The 14293-nt window shown below is 47.2% G+C and overlaps 1 protein-coding gene across 1 annotated transcript in view; it reads left to right on the forward strand.

The window, feature by feature from the left end:
- The first annotated feature begins 224 nt into the window (after window positions 1-224).
- Window positions 225-14293, forward strand: part of SLC28A3 (solute carrier family 28 member 3) — an 80460-nt gene continuing 66391 nt past the window's right edge. The window contains exons 1-2 of the mRNA XM_062206809.1: window positions 225-353; window positions 921-983. Coding sequence (XP_062062793.1) covers window positions 225-353; window positions 921-983 — 192 coding nt within the window. The remainder of the gene's footprint in view (window positions 354-920; window positions 984-14293) is intronic.

Here is a 14293-nt window from a genome sequence, read left to right on the forward strand (position 1 = left end):
GCAAAGGGCTTACGGTGTCCGACCCCCTTCACATCCCACTCTGGTGGCCCATGCTCACTAGGACCAACCCCTCCAGGGCTGGGGGCGACTCTTCCCAGCAGACCTGGGAGTGAGGCTCACCCAGAGCCCCTCGCTAGGTTCCACCACTTCTCTGACGGTCTGAGCGATCCTGGCTTCTGGTGGTCCCGCCCCGGATGGCCCAACTTCCAGATGGTGTGAGAGCGATGCGCTTCTGGGAGAGACTTCAGTCTTGCATTGGCGTCTTGTCCTGGGCTAGCGTGGAGCAGTCTGATCCTCTCCTGCGATGCTGGGCAGTGGCAGGGCACAGGTTCCTTCTTAGCCCCACGGTCACGGTCAGGAGGGGAATGATGGAGGCTCAGTAGGGGGCGCTGTGCTGCTGAGCTCTGATGTCTAGCAGGTTTGGTGGGTTTTGTGCATTTTCAGCTGATTCAACTTCAGATGGGTTTACCAGGACATAATCCCATCCCAGATCAAGCAGAGTCTATGCTATTTTTGTGGGTCAAGAGAAAGGCAGTATGTCAGGGTGAGGTAGCGCTGGACACCAGAGGCTGCTTGGGCTTAAGTTTGGGTTTCACCTCCTAGAAGCCAAGGGATGTGGCCTAGTTCCCCAAGCCTTGATTGTCTGAAAGGTAGACAGTCACAGCACCCACCGCGGGGTTGGTGTGATAGTTAGATGAGATCACCTCTAGGGTGAGCTAAGAACAGAGTGCTGTTCCCTGATGGACAAGTTCAAGGGAGGCAGGGAATAACCCATCTGTGCTCTGTCACCTTGGCCGTGACCTGGGGACGAGGAGTCCCACGGCAGACCGTCGTGAGGGCTAGGGAGGTAATGGCATCGCAGGGTGCCTGGCACACAGCACCACAGGCGTGTTTGCTGGTACTCGCTGTTCTCTCCGCAGCCACTGGCTGACCAGCATTGCGTGGTAGACTCTGCTTACTCGGAAGCGCAGTGCATAATCTTTGTAAGAATTACTCGAACACCTCTCCTTCCAGTTCATTTTTTTGGACAGCCATTCAATAAGCTCATTGTTAAATGACCAAAGGAAGTTCAGGCCCACGTCGGCGGAGAACTTACCTACTTGTGTGCGTGGTGCCAGCCTCGGAGGTGAAGGAATACTATATCATTTTGCTGTGTTGTTTAATCCTCACAGCCACAGACACACATAAAAGGGGAAGCAAGGCTGCAGGTGACATTAGGGGAGGGAGTTTCAGAATGCTCCTGCCTCCACGCCACGCCCATGCAGCTTGGGAAGACTTGGAGGCTGGGACCTTTGCACGCATTGTCCTTTTGTTCTGTCCACTACCCTACTGTGGTTCCTTATACATAGAACGAGTTCACTGCTGCATGTAACCCATTGAAGGATTTAGAGCTTCCCTCCAGCAAAAAAAAGAAAAGAAAGAAAGAGAGAGAGAGAGAGAGAGAGAGAAAGGAAGGAAGGAAGGAAGGAAGGAAGGAAGGAAGGAAGGAAGGAAGGAAATGTAGCCAAACAGGAGCATGACAGTTGTAAGCTGTAACCAGTGGGGCATTCCTGGGAAGCCGGGCGATCCCAGCAGCCTGGCCTGTGGCACGGGGGCAGCCAGGAAGGCATCACAGAGGAAGCAGCCCTAGAGGGAAGGTTCTGGAAGGGAGAGGAGGTTTGCCTGATGAATTGCACGTAGAGAACCAAATGGAGGCAAGAGTTGTGGGGTGACGGCCCATGCACAGAAGCTGCAGGTGCAAAGCAGTGTGGGAAAGAATGATCCAGGGGCCACTAGAAGCTCTGTATGACAGACCAGATCCAAAATAGAACCGGGAGCCTGTGTGGGGGGATTAGGTTCCAGCTTTAGCTCTGTGAAGTTGGAGGAGCCTGCAGGACATAGAGATAGAGATGTCCACTGGGCAGTTTCCAATACAGGGGTGGAGCACTTGTCCTCTGCAGGCCTGGGCCTCTTTTGCATCCTTCCTGCATTGCCTCCTACCTTCCTTTTGGGTTCCTAGGGGGTTATCCATTCTCAATGAATATCAGTGCTCAAGACCCAGTCTCTGGAAAAGCCTACGGACAAGCATGTGAAACGTTTGGTTTCAGGGGAGTCCCTTCATGGACCTTGGCGGAGAAATTCTGAGTCTCACACTCCCGATGGGGTACGAGGAAGCTCTAGGGGACACTCTCTCCAAAAGTGGGTAGAGGAAGCAGCTGCCGCTGCAGGTAACCAAGAGGGAGGGATCAGGGAGAGGAGGGTGAGTGAGACTGGGGTCACTGCACCAAGGCAGGGCCAGAGTTCAGCATCAGAAAAAGCACTGCCAAACCCAGGACCTGCTGATTTGCAACGATTGTTGTGACGTTAATGCATGCAGGGTCAGTGGAGTCCTCAGGGTGCGAGGGCTGGGAAGTGATGAAGGAGACTCGCCAAGCACAGCCTCCTCTCATTAAGGGCTTGATTAGACCTGAGGTCATTACTCACCCATGCCTTGCGGAGTGATTGCTTCTGCCGGCTGTAAATAACCCATGGGGTAGTCAGCTGTTAGCACTGTCACTGCAATACCAGTAAGGTACTACTTAGGAAGGAAGGTTTATTTCAGCTCACGGTTTTGGAGATGCACAGTCTGAGATCTATGACTCCAGCGGCCTGGCCTCTCAAGAGGGCGGATCACCTGGTGAGCCAGGAAGCAGAGAGAGAGGCAGGCAGCGTGCTTGGTCCCCAGGCACCTGCATCGTTAGTCCACCATGAAGCCCCAGCTGAGTCACTTGATCCATCCGGTCCCTTCCCAAAGGCCCTCCCTCCACACACTGTAGTTGGACCAAGTACTCACCCTTTATCCACCGACTATCAACCATTAAAGGAAGACTTTGGGGGCACACGTTGTGTTCAAGCTATAACAACCAGCAACCAATATTTATTTATACTGCTAAAGTCCCTTTAAAACTCAGTGAGGTTTGAGATTAGAATACTTGGAGGAGATATACAATGTAATACTTTATCCTTATACTTTGCGTTTCTGTGTGGGCACAAACTGATGAGGTCTTTACTAATTATATATTGAAGTGATCTTCTGTATATAAAGAGAATTGGAAATGAAAAAAAACAACAACAACCTGGTGTTAAAATGGAAATGACATAGAAAATTAATTAATTTGAAAAAAATTATGTAGGTTCTCTGTCTTTAATGTGCTGTACATTGCTATTTAATGCTATAATTAGTAATCCAATGGTAGTTTTTTCACTTTATGTTGCTATATGGGCAAAATGTTGAAATCTTTACCTAATATATACTAAACTGATCTTCTGTATACAAAGAGAATTGAAAATGAATCTTTGCATGAATGGAAGGGGAAAGGGAGCGGGAAAGGGGAGGGTTGCGGGCGGGAGGGAAGTTGTGGGAGGGGGGAAGCCATTGTAACCCATAAGCTGTACTTTGGAAATTTATATTCATTAAATAAAAGTTTAATAAAAAAAAATACTTGGAGGAGGGTAAAGTTGAGGAAATTTGAGAGTGGGGAAGAAAAACTAAAGGAACAGAGAGATGGTGTTACAATGAGTTAACGATTTTGTCCATGTGAATGAAATAGCTTAGTTTTTTAATATTCAGGTATTTATTTGAAAATCAGAGTGGCAGAAAGAGGAGAGAGAGAGAGAGTCAGTTTCCATCTGCTGGTTCACTCTGCAAACAGCCACAACAGCCAGGTCTGGGCCAAGTCAAAGCCTGGAGCTAGGAACTCTCCTCGTCTTCCACACGGGTGGCAGTACTTAAGCCATCTTCCACTGCCACCACTACCTCCCAGATTCTTTAACAGGAAGATGGATCAGAAGAAGAGCTGGGACTCGAACAGGTAATCTGCTATGGGATGCCATCATCGGACGCAGCAGCTTAATCTGCTGCACCACAATACCACCCCATGAAATGTCTTTCTTAAACAGTGCATTGCTCTTCCCAGCATCTGCATCATTCGTTTTCTGCAGCAGTGAAACCTGAAATTCATAAACATTTGAGGGGGAGAGTCATTTCACTTAGTAAGCCACATATAAATAAGATCTCTCCCTTTTAGCAAAGACAGCAGGAAAGCATTTGGCTTAAGAGCTAACAGAGGCCGGCGCCGCGGCTCACTAGGCTAATCCTCCGCCTGCAGCGCCGGCACACCGGGTTCTAGTCCCAGTCAGGGCACCGATCCTGTCCCGGTTGCTCCTCTTCCAGACCAGCTCTCTGCTATGGCCCGGGAGGGCAGTGGAGGATGGCCCAAGTGCTTGGGCCCTGCACCCACATGTGAGACCAGGAGAAGCACCTGGCTCCTGGTTTCGGATCAGCACGGTGCGCCGGCCACAGCGGCCATTGGGGGTGAACCAACGGCAAAGGAAGACCTTTCTCCCTGTCTCTCTCTCTCACTGTCCACTCTGCCTGTCAAAAACAAAAAAAGGTAACAGAGAAAGAATGCATTAACTTTAAAGGTACGCATACCTTTAAATAATTACATGCACTGTAGTAAATGTGAGTAGTAAAGGTTATAATTTAAAAAGAGACGTGACTAGGCAACAAGGAAGCCACTGTTTTAAACAGCCCTACATATGGAAGGTGATAAAAATGGCCTTGTGTGTGTCTTGCTTCCTGGAACCTGCACTTTCCGTAGAAACGGATTCTTCTCAGAACCATAGGAAGGAATCTCCCCCCCACCCCACCCCCCGGGGCATCCAGGTTGCAGAGCCTTCGCAGAACTCCCATGAATCCTTGTGTTGATGACTTTATAATTGTTTAAAAATATCCCTAGTCGTAAGAGCTGTGTGCGAGAGCTGGTCTGAATGCTTTCCACACAGATCCACTCTGTCCTTCCAATGCAAAAGGAGAGGTTTCTTCTTGCATAGAGTAATATACAGCACATTAACATTATCTGTCTTTGCCCTCATGTGCACTAGAACCACAGAATTCCTTACTCCTATCTCGCTAGAACCTAGCACCTGTCAATCCACCTTTCCTGACCCCTCCCTCCCCACCTTCTGGTAACCACAATTGCAGTTTCAACTACTATGAGATCGCCTATATATTTTTTTGTCTCTGTGTAAGATCATGGGACATTTGGCTTATTTAACAGCCTCTGTTCTATCCACGTTTTTGGCGGTAGCATGCTGTCATTCTTCTTATGGCTGAGTAGTATTCCATTGTGTATCTGTGCCACATTTTCTTTATCCACGCACCAGTCGGTAGACACTTATTGTTTCCATTTCCTGGATATGGTGAGTGGTCTGACAACATGGGACTACAGATGTCTCTTTGACAGATGGAAGAACCAAAAATAGTACATACAGATAAACAGTTCTGTCATCAAGTACTCTGTGACCACGGAACCAGCCTTCCTTCTCTTGTGATGGGTAATCACTCATTAGTGCAAATTAATTTACATTCTTCCAGTTTAATTGGTAGCAAGCTTTGCTACAAAAGTTTATGGAGAATGAATGAAAAGAAACGTATTTTGATGCAAAAAAGGTTTTGAAATCCACGCATTTTCCATTAGATGCACTTGTCAAAAAACTTTGTGAATATCCTGCCCTTCATGGGCACAGATTCCAAAATTTTTTTGCAACAAAGCAAATGTGTCTTTTCCACATCATTTTTTGCAATACCATGGCACATGAGTGCCTATGTATACTCTGATTTTTAATTACAGCATAAAACAGGGCCCTTTCCTGTTCTTTGTGTCCAGTTTAAGAAACACTTATCCGCGGCCCCTCTCTCCACCAAAACCCTTTCCTTGGCTGTTGTACTTGAAATCTCAGAAAGCATATTCGGCGTTGCAAGGGCTGATGGGGCTCCGTCTAGAGAACAGGGTGTTTGTTTGTTTGCTTTATTTTTAAGTGACACATAATAGTGTGTGTGTGTATACAGGGTGCCATGTGTTATTTCTATTTATGCATACACTATGCAATGTCTCATCATTACAGAGAGCACAGATTCTGATGCTCCAAGACAGGACTGTGGAAGAAAATTCAGGTGGGACGGGAGAGACGAAGGTGTTTGGAGAGTGGGATTCCCCCGCTCTGCTTCCAAAGCTGCTCACTCCCTGTCTAGCCAAGGCTGTGCTAAGCATGGTCTCCACCCCCTCTGGAGATTCCCAGCCTTGGTCTGTGGGCTTGTGATCAGTCACACCCATTCAGAGTCAACAGAGATGAGAGGCAGGGCTGGGGATTGCGTTCTGACTCACTACCCATAACTACCATAAACCCAGGGAGAGTTGCAGGGGAAGCCCGAAGTTGCCAAGCAAGGAGACACATTTCACATAACGACACCGAGTCTCTCACCCGGGCTTGCTACCACACTGACGCTTCCATAGTCAAAGCAGCCCTGGGCAGAACCACGCCCATGTTACGGGCTGAGAATCCAAGTCCCGGATTTTACTTTCCGATGTCGAGAGTATGGAAATAAGTGAGGAGCAGTTTCACATTCAGTGAGCAGCTATAAATAATACCCAGGCTTGAGGCTGCACCGCCTGAACTGGTCCTTATCAATCACTTACTATGCAAATAGGTGTTCGAGACGCATCAAGGAGCAAAAAAAGCACCTGAGTTCAGGAAGCTCACGGGGGAGCAGCGGAGACAGGCAGTGAGCAACGCCTTCCTGCCAGGTGTGAGTGAGGCCTTCCCAACCCACCCAACCTGTCTTCCAGGCTCACAACAAGGAAGCTGAGGGTCAGACTTCCTACGTGACTTAACTCAGACAGGCTACTGGTGGGAAAGCCTCAAACTGGGTCCTGATGTCTTGATGTGTCTCTTGTCACCTCCCAGTGAGAGGTGACAATCCCATGGGCTGGACTGGGGTGCTGTGGGAGGAGAGGAAACAACACACAAACACACTGACTACATTATAACTACAGAAGAAACAGAGCTAATCAAGTGTTTGCAGTAGTAAGAGCAAACTTATTGAGCATCGGGTGTTTCGGGCCCCATCTCAACAACTGCACAAATGTTCATTAGATCCTAGGCAAACTCCAAGAGGCTGCATAAACAATTCAGAATCCCAACCAAGAAGTGGAAGGATTAGTGTTAGAACCAGGCAGCCTGACTTAATGGACTCTTAAGACATAATGTATAGGCCGGCGCCGTGGCTCACTTGGCTAATCCTCCACCTTGCGGCGCTGGCACCCCGGGTTCTAGTCCCAGTTGGGGCGCCGGATTCTGTCCCGGTTGCTCCTCTTCCAGGCCAGCTCTCTGCTGTGGCCCATGAGTGCAGTGGAGGATGGCCCAAGTGCTTGGGCCCTGCACCCCATGGGAGACCAGGAGAAGCACCTGGTTCCTGCCTTCAGATCGGCGCGGTGCGCCAGCCACGGTGGCCATTGGAGGGTGAACCAGCGGCAAAGGAAGACCTTCCTCTCTGTCTCTCTCTCTCACTGTCCACTCTGCCTGTCAAAAAAAAAAAAAAAAAAGAGAGAGAGAGAAAGACATAATGTATAGGGGCTGGCGGTGGGTTAATGCCCTGGCCTGAAGCGCCATATGGGATGCCGGTTTGAGACCTGGCTGCTCCACTTCCGATCCAGCTCTCTGCTATGGCCTGGGATAGCAGTGTTAGATGGCCCAAGTCCTTGGGCCCTGCACCCTGTGGGAGACCCAGAGGAGGCTCCTTGCTCCTGGCTTCAGATCGGCGCAGCTCTGGCTGTTGCGGCCAATTGGGAAGACTTTCTCTCTCTCTCTCTCTCTCGCCTCGCCTCTCCTCACCTCTCCTCTCTCTGTGTAACTCTGACTTTCAAATAAATCTTTACAAAATACATAATGTATAAAACAAGGTAATATCTGCTTCATGTTGCTGGATACCAGAAGCTTTGACCAGCTGATGCACTCCGGCAGAGGCAACTGCCGATGTGAGTCAGGACTGGCCTGATGTTGATGTCTCCATTGTGTGGATTCACTGCCCCTAGGTGCCAGCACCTGCTGTGACTTCAGCTTCACATGATGTCCACCAACTGTTCAGCCATGGTTTATAGAATGGCAGTTCCCAGGGCCTCCAGATGCTCCCATTCCTTTTCTATTTGCTGCTGGCGTGATTCTAGATGGTGTAGCGGCTCCTTGCCAACAGTAGTTATTTGGTTCTACTGAAATGCAGTTATTTGGGGACAATATAAATACTTACTTTCCCCCCATTAGGTTTCTGACTAGAGTTTCCTTTTTCAATTTTTTTAAAAAGGTTTGTTTATTTATTTGAAAGAGTTATAGAGAGGAAGAGGGAGAGACAGAGAGAGAGAGAGAGAGAGAGAGGTCTTTCACCTGCTGGTTCACTCCCCAGATGTTTGCAACAGTCAGGAAAGAGGAAGAGCTGGGCCTCTAACCAGCACATGTATGGGACGCCAGCCTTGCAGGCAACAGCTTAACCCTCCACACCACAATGCTAGGCCCTAGAGTTTTAGGTTTTAAGAATCACCGTGGACTTAATAAATTTTCATAGATTCGATATGCTCAATCCAGCTCACTCCTGCAACCTTTAGATCTAACCTCAGGCAGCTTTAGAAACTTCCTTGTTTCTAGCTTGAGAAGTCCTAGGTACGATCTATTGAGTTCCTATGGAGGGGATGGTGGTTAGGAGCTCAGATCTGAGCATTCAAACCCACTCTCTGTGCTACGTCCATGGCAACACAGGAGAGCCCGTGGTGCACCACAATGTCCTCAACTAGAGCTAGGTTGGCAAGAGGATTGAGTGACCTGGACGGCCCCCACTGGGCAGCAAAGACCCAGTTGACGAGGAAGAACCACTCCAGGGTCCAGCTCAGGTTCAAGTGAACACGCCCCGAGGTAAAAACGAAGCCCACAGGGCCTGGAAGATTTGCCAGGCAGGAAGAGAGAGTTAGAATGAGATGAGGTGAGGACCAGGTGTTCTGCCATGTTCCTCCAGGAGCAGAGAACAATGACTCCAGTATCTCAGTTCACACAGCCTTTACAAGGGAGTGCTGGGAAATTGGATGTCTTTTGGCAATGACACTTTGTATGAAGTGCCTGAATGGAAGTTACCAGGAATGACTAGTTTTGACAAGGTCTTGAATCACGCTAGTGAACCATGCTGGCAGTTAACAGGAAAACTCCAGCCGAGACTTTCCTACTCAGGTGCACTTGGCTTCATGCACTTCTGATTGTTAAAATGTAGAACTAAGACATGGTCCTTTTGGGCTCATAAATTGTTTCTAGAGCCATAGATGGACTAGAACAAAACCCATCAGTCCTACACTAGTGTTTCCTTAATACTTCAGGTCCCAGATGTTCAACCACCTGGTTAAAGAGCCAAGACATTCCCTAAATCTTCCACTAAGGAGAAATAAAAGGGTATGAGTAAAATAAAAGAAATTAGTAAAGCTGGAAATGTTCATTCAAAATGAGATCTGAAACATATACTTTTTGACTTATAGCAAATTTCAAGGACAAATTATGTCTGGGGTTCATCTTTAAGTTCTTTAAACTTAGCATCAGTAGTAAGTAGTGTTTTAATAATTCTTTATTTTTAAAGATTTATTTTGAAAGTCAGAGCTGGGGCTCATACTGTGGCATAGTAGGCTAAGTACACTTGCACTGGAATGCCTGGTTTGAGTCCAGGCTGCTCCTCTTCAGATCCAGCTCTCTGCTATGGCCTGGGAAAGCAGTGGAAGATGGCCCAAGTCCTTGGGCCCCTGCACCCACGTGGGAGACCCAGAAGAAGCTCCTGGCTCCTGACTTTGGATTGGTCCAGCTCTAGACGTAGCAGCCAACTGGGGAGTGAACCAGCAGATGGAAGACCTCTCTGTGTGTGTGTGTGTGTGTGTTAAATAAATCCATCTCAACTCTGAATTGAAACAGTAAAATTCCATGGATAGAATTTGTACCTAAGAACAGAGGGAAATATAAGGATCATATATGGTCTGAAACTTGAATATATATTGATCATTTCACTACCCACATATGTAAATAAAATGCACGCATTTGCATATATGAATAATTCCGAAAGCATCTTTTTGTGATTTTTCATTTTGATATCATTTCAATCTTAGAGAAAAGTTGCAAGAACAATACCAAACTCCCGTAACAGATTCATGAGTCCTCGTAATGCACTGTGTCCTCTCTCATGCTCACACAATTACATGGGAGTGGTTTTATTTGTACCGTTATTGCTGGCACTATTTGGGAGTAAATTGTAGACCTCATACCTCCTTATTCCTAAATACTCTGATGGATGTTTCCTAAGGACATTTTTTAAGGGTAACCATGGTGCCAAGATCAAGAGCTGGAAATTAAATATTGATGCATCACTATTGCCAATATTCAAACTTGATCAACTGTGCCTACAAGCATGTCCTTTGGTCCAGATATCACACAGGATAATGCATTGCATTTATTTTTCATGCCCCTTTAGTATCCTGAAATCTGGAATGGGGTCTCTGCCTTACGAGTCTTTCATGACTTTCACACTTCCAAAGAATTCAGGCCAATTATTATTTTTTTATATTTGTTTGTTTGAAAGACAGAGCTACTAGAGAGGCAGAGAGAGAGAGAGAGAGAGAGAGAGAGAGAGAGAGATCTTTCATCTGCTGATTCACTCCCCAGATGGCCGCAACAACCAGAGTTGAGCCAGTCCAAGGTTAGGAGCCAAGAGTTTCTCCAGGTCTCCCACATGGATGCAGATGTCCAAGCACTGATTTTCCAGGCCATTAGCAGAGAGCTGGATCAGAAGTGGAGCAGCCGGGACTCGAACCAGCGCCCATATCAGACGCCCGCACCACACGTCAGAGCTTTAACTCCACTACGCTACAGCACCAGCCCCCAGGCCAATTATTTTGTAAAACATTCCTCTATTGGATTTAATGTCTCCTTATGATGAAATTCAGACTATGCACTTTTGGAAGGAATAACAAAATGATGTTGCATCCTTCTTAGTGCTCATATCAGGAAGCACCTGATGTCATTGTCCCATTCTTGGTCATCACTTAGTTCAAGCAGTATCTGCCAGGTTTTCAAATTATAAAGTTTCAGGTACTCCATATCTTTGATTAATATGTAACCTGTGGGCAGAAAATCCATGCAACATTTTTGCCACCAGATTTTTTTTCAACCACTAGTATTAGTATCCGTACACGACTCCCACCATGATGGCTACAAACTGGTGGAGAAAACATCTGAGAGTTCTCTTTTCCAAAGGTGGTGATATTTTACCCAGTTGGCAGCCTTATGTAGCTGACCACCCAAAACCGCCCACCACTCCCTGGTGAGCTGTGTCTGTCCTGTTTTCTCATCCATGAAAAGGACAAAGAACATTTGTCACAACAGAATGGCCATCTCGGTGGTGCTGAGCTAATGAGGCCTGAGAGCTCAAACCTTGGGCAGTATTTGTGGAGACTGAAATCACACTGTAGTGTGTGCTTAACCTGAGCACTCCAGAGCCTTGCAGCTGGCACTGCTGTGTAAAGATGAGAACAGGTGACAATCGACACACAGGCCTAGCCCAGCTGTCTTTATACCCATGTCTTTATACCCATGCATGTGCCAACTGTTTTCTCTGTACATTGCAGATAGATGCTGATAGTATTAGGAGGGAAGAATCCTTTTTTACATCAGGTAGTGTTTTGCTTTATTTATTTTTATTTATTTGAAATGCGGTGGGGAGAGAGAGAAAGAGATTGATCTCCCATTTGTTGGTTTACTCCTCAAGTTGTTACAACAGCCAGGGCTGAGCCAGGCCAACACAGGAGCCAGGAACTCCATCTGGGCCTCCCATGTGGGTGGCAGGGATCCAAGCACTTGGGCCCTCCTCCACTGCCTTCCCAGGCACATTAGCAGAGAGTTACATTGGAAGTGGAGCAGCCAGGACTCAAACCAGCACTTTCATATGGGATGCCTGATTCCCAAGCTGCAGCTTAACCTGCTGCACCTCAAGACCCCCAGCTTAGAAGGGAAGATTTTTTGTGTCTGGAAATCTCACTTTGTCTGAACAGGCTTCTTGAATTGTCTTTGTTCGTCCAAAAGTTCATGCTGTAACCTTGATTCTTTACTATCTCTATAACCTTATCCAGTCAGGTGTCACAGTAACATGCTTAACTGATTGAGCCCAAGGAATATCAGGGACATCAGGAACTTAGCTGCAGAGGTAGCTGCTGACCATTTTCCCTTAAAGCCTTGAGTGTTTTGATATTTGCTACATGATGCTAGACACTTTCCATGCAGCACTACATGTAACTCTCATGGCCTACCCAATGACAGGTGCAACTTATTGACCTAGTTCTTCAGGTAGCACCAGATGTTTATAGAATTCATTGATAAATAACTTGCCTGAAGTTCCAGCTAGTTAGAGGTAAAGCTTAAACCAGAAGATACTTCAAGTCCAGAGCCTGCACTCTTTTTTTTAAGATTTATTTATTTATTTGAAGGTCAGAGTTACACAGAGAGAAAGAGAGGCAGAGATAGAGAGAGAGAGAGAGAGGTCTTCCACCTGCTAGTTAACTCCCCAATTGGACACAATGGCCAGAGCTGCACCAATCTGAAGCCAGGAGCCAGAAGCTTCTTCTAGGTCTCCCATGTGGGTGCAGGGGCCCAAGGACTTGGGCCATCTTCTACTGCTTTCCCAGGCCATAGCAGAGAGCTGGGTCAGAAGTGGAGCAACCAGGACTCGAACCAGCACCCACATGGGATGCCAGCATCGCAGGTGGCAGCTTTACCAGCTACACCACAGCGCCAGCCCCAGAGACTGCACTCTTAACTGCTGTATCACACTTGTCTAAAACAAAGCCATAGAACGTCCTTCATAGGACCTGGATTAGGGCACAAAGACTAAGGAGACATTCTCAGGTGCTGACCTTGCACTTGGCCCAGAGAGTGAGTCTCTCCTTAAATTTTGCACCCAAGCAAGCTCTTTGCTTACTTTACTGTAGCCTCAGCCTGGTTCACCCAGAGAGCTGACAGGCTGCACTTTGGAACTCAGAATCCCTGGGACAGTGAGAATGCAGGGATTTGAGCTTTCTTCCTTTCTTCAATGGAGAAGCTCTTCTCCTCAAGCAGACTTCATTCCAGACACTGGGGGAGAGACCAGAGACTGAGGGATACAATCCCTGCCCATGGGAATCAGTGTGGCTGGCTTATACCTGTGCCTTAAGAGTCACTACAGGGTCTGGCTCTGTGGCACAGCGGGTTGAAGCCCTGGCCTGCAGCACTGGCATCTCATATGAGTGCCGGTTCAAGTCCCAGCTGCTCCACTTCTGATCCAGCTCTCTGCTATGGCCTGAGAAAGCAGTAGAGGATGGCCCAAGTCCTTGGACCCCTGCACTTATGTGAGAGACCTGGAAGAAGCTCCTGGCTCCTGATTTTGGATCAGTACAGTTCTAGCCATTGCGGCCATTTAGGGATGGAAGATCTCTCTCTCTCTCTCTCTCTCTCTCTCTCTCTCTCTCTCTGCCTCTCCCTCTCTGTAATTCTGCCTTTCAGATAAATAAATAAATCTTTAAAAAAAAAAAGCTGCACACAGTGGGACTTACATCTGCTGCTGCCCAACTCCCAGGACAAGGTCTTTACAAGGAACTGATGGACTAGCCAGTCTTTTGAGAATTTCCAACTGCACAAATCCATTACACTCTGCTTTCCTGATAATCTCTAGGTCTTTCCAGTCTAGTAAATTATTTCCATATCACTTTCTGTGGTTAGCTTTCCCAGTGAATATCTTGGGTTCCAACCTAGTGGTCTTTTTTTCTTTTTTCCAGAACTTGACCCTTGACAGTAGGAGGCTTCCAACATGGTTTAGAAAGTAGAAGAGAAAGAACATATTAGCTTTAAAGCTATGCATGTGTTTATATAATCTACATGCACAGCCCAGCTCATCTGTGGCACACACAGGTACCAAGGGTTATAATTAAAAAGACAAGTGACGAGGTAACAAGGAAGTAGTGTTTTTAAAAAGCCCCTGTGTATGAAAGGTGATGAAAATGGCCTTGTGTCTTGCTTCTTAGAAGCCATGCTTCCTGTATGTAACCTGGAACCAAGAGGAGGGCCTTCTTCCTCCCTGGGGTGTTCTTGGGAGTGAACCAAGCAAGCGTCTTGAATATCCAGGTCCTAGGGGCTTCCTCCTCTCCTGGTGCCATCCACACACCAAACTAAGGGGCATTGTCACTTCTCAGCTGTTTGGAGAAGTCACCTGTCCTCGAGCCTCATGTCTTCTGTCTGTGAAATGGGGCTATTAATGTTTCATTGTGAGGATGGCGTGGACACAGTTGGGCACATAACAAGGACACTGAAGCACTCACCAGTGCTTGCTCTTTTTTAATTCTTCATCAGTTTTCCCTGGCTGCTAAGATCATTCTTCCCAGGATTCTAACTA

Source organism: Lepus europaeus, chromosome 12 (assembly GCF_033115175.1).
Source record: "Lepus europaeus isolate LE1 chromosome 12, mLepTim1.pri, whole genome shotgun sequence".
Lineage (NCBI taxonomy): Eukaryota > Metazoa > Chordata > Mammalia > Lagomorpha > Leporidae > Lepus > Lepus europaeus.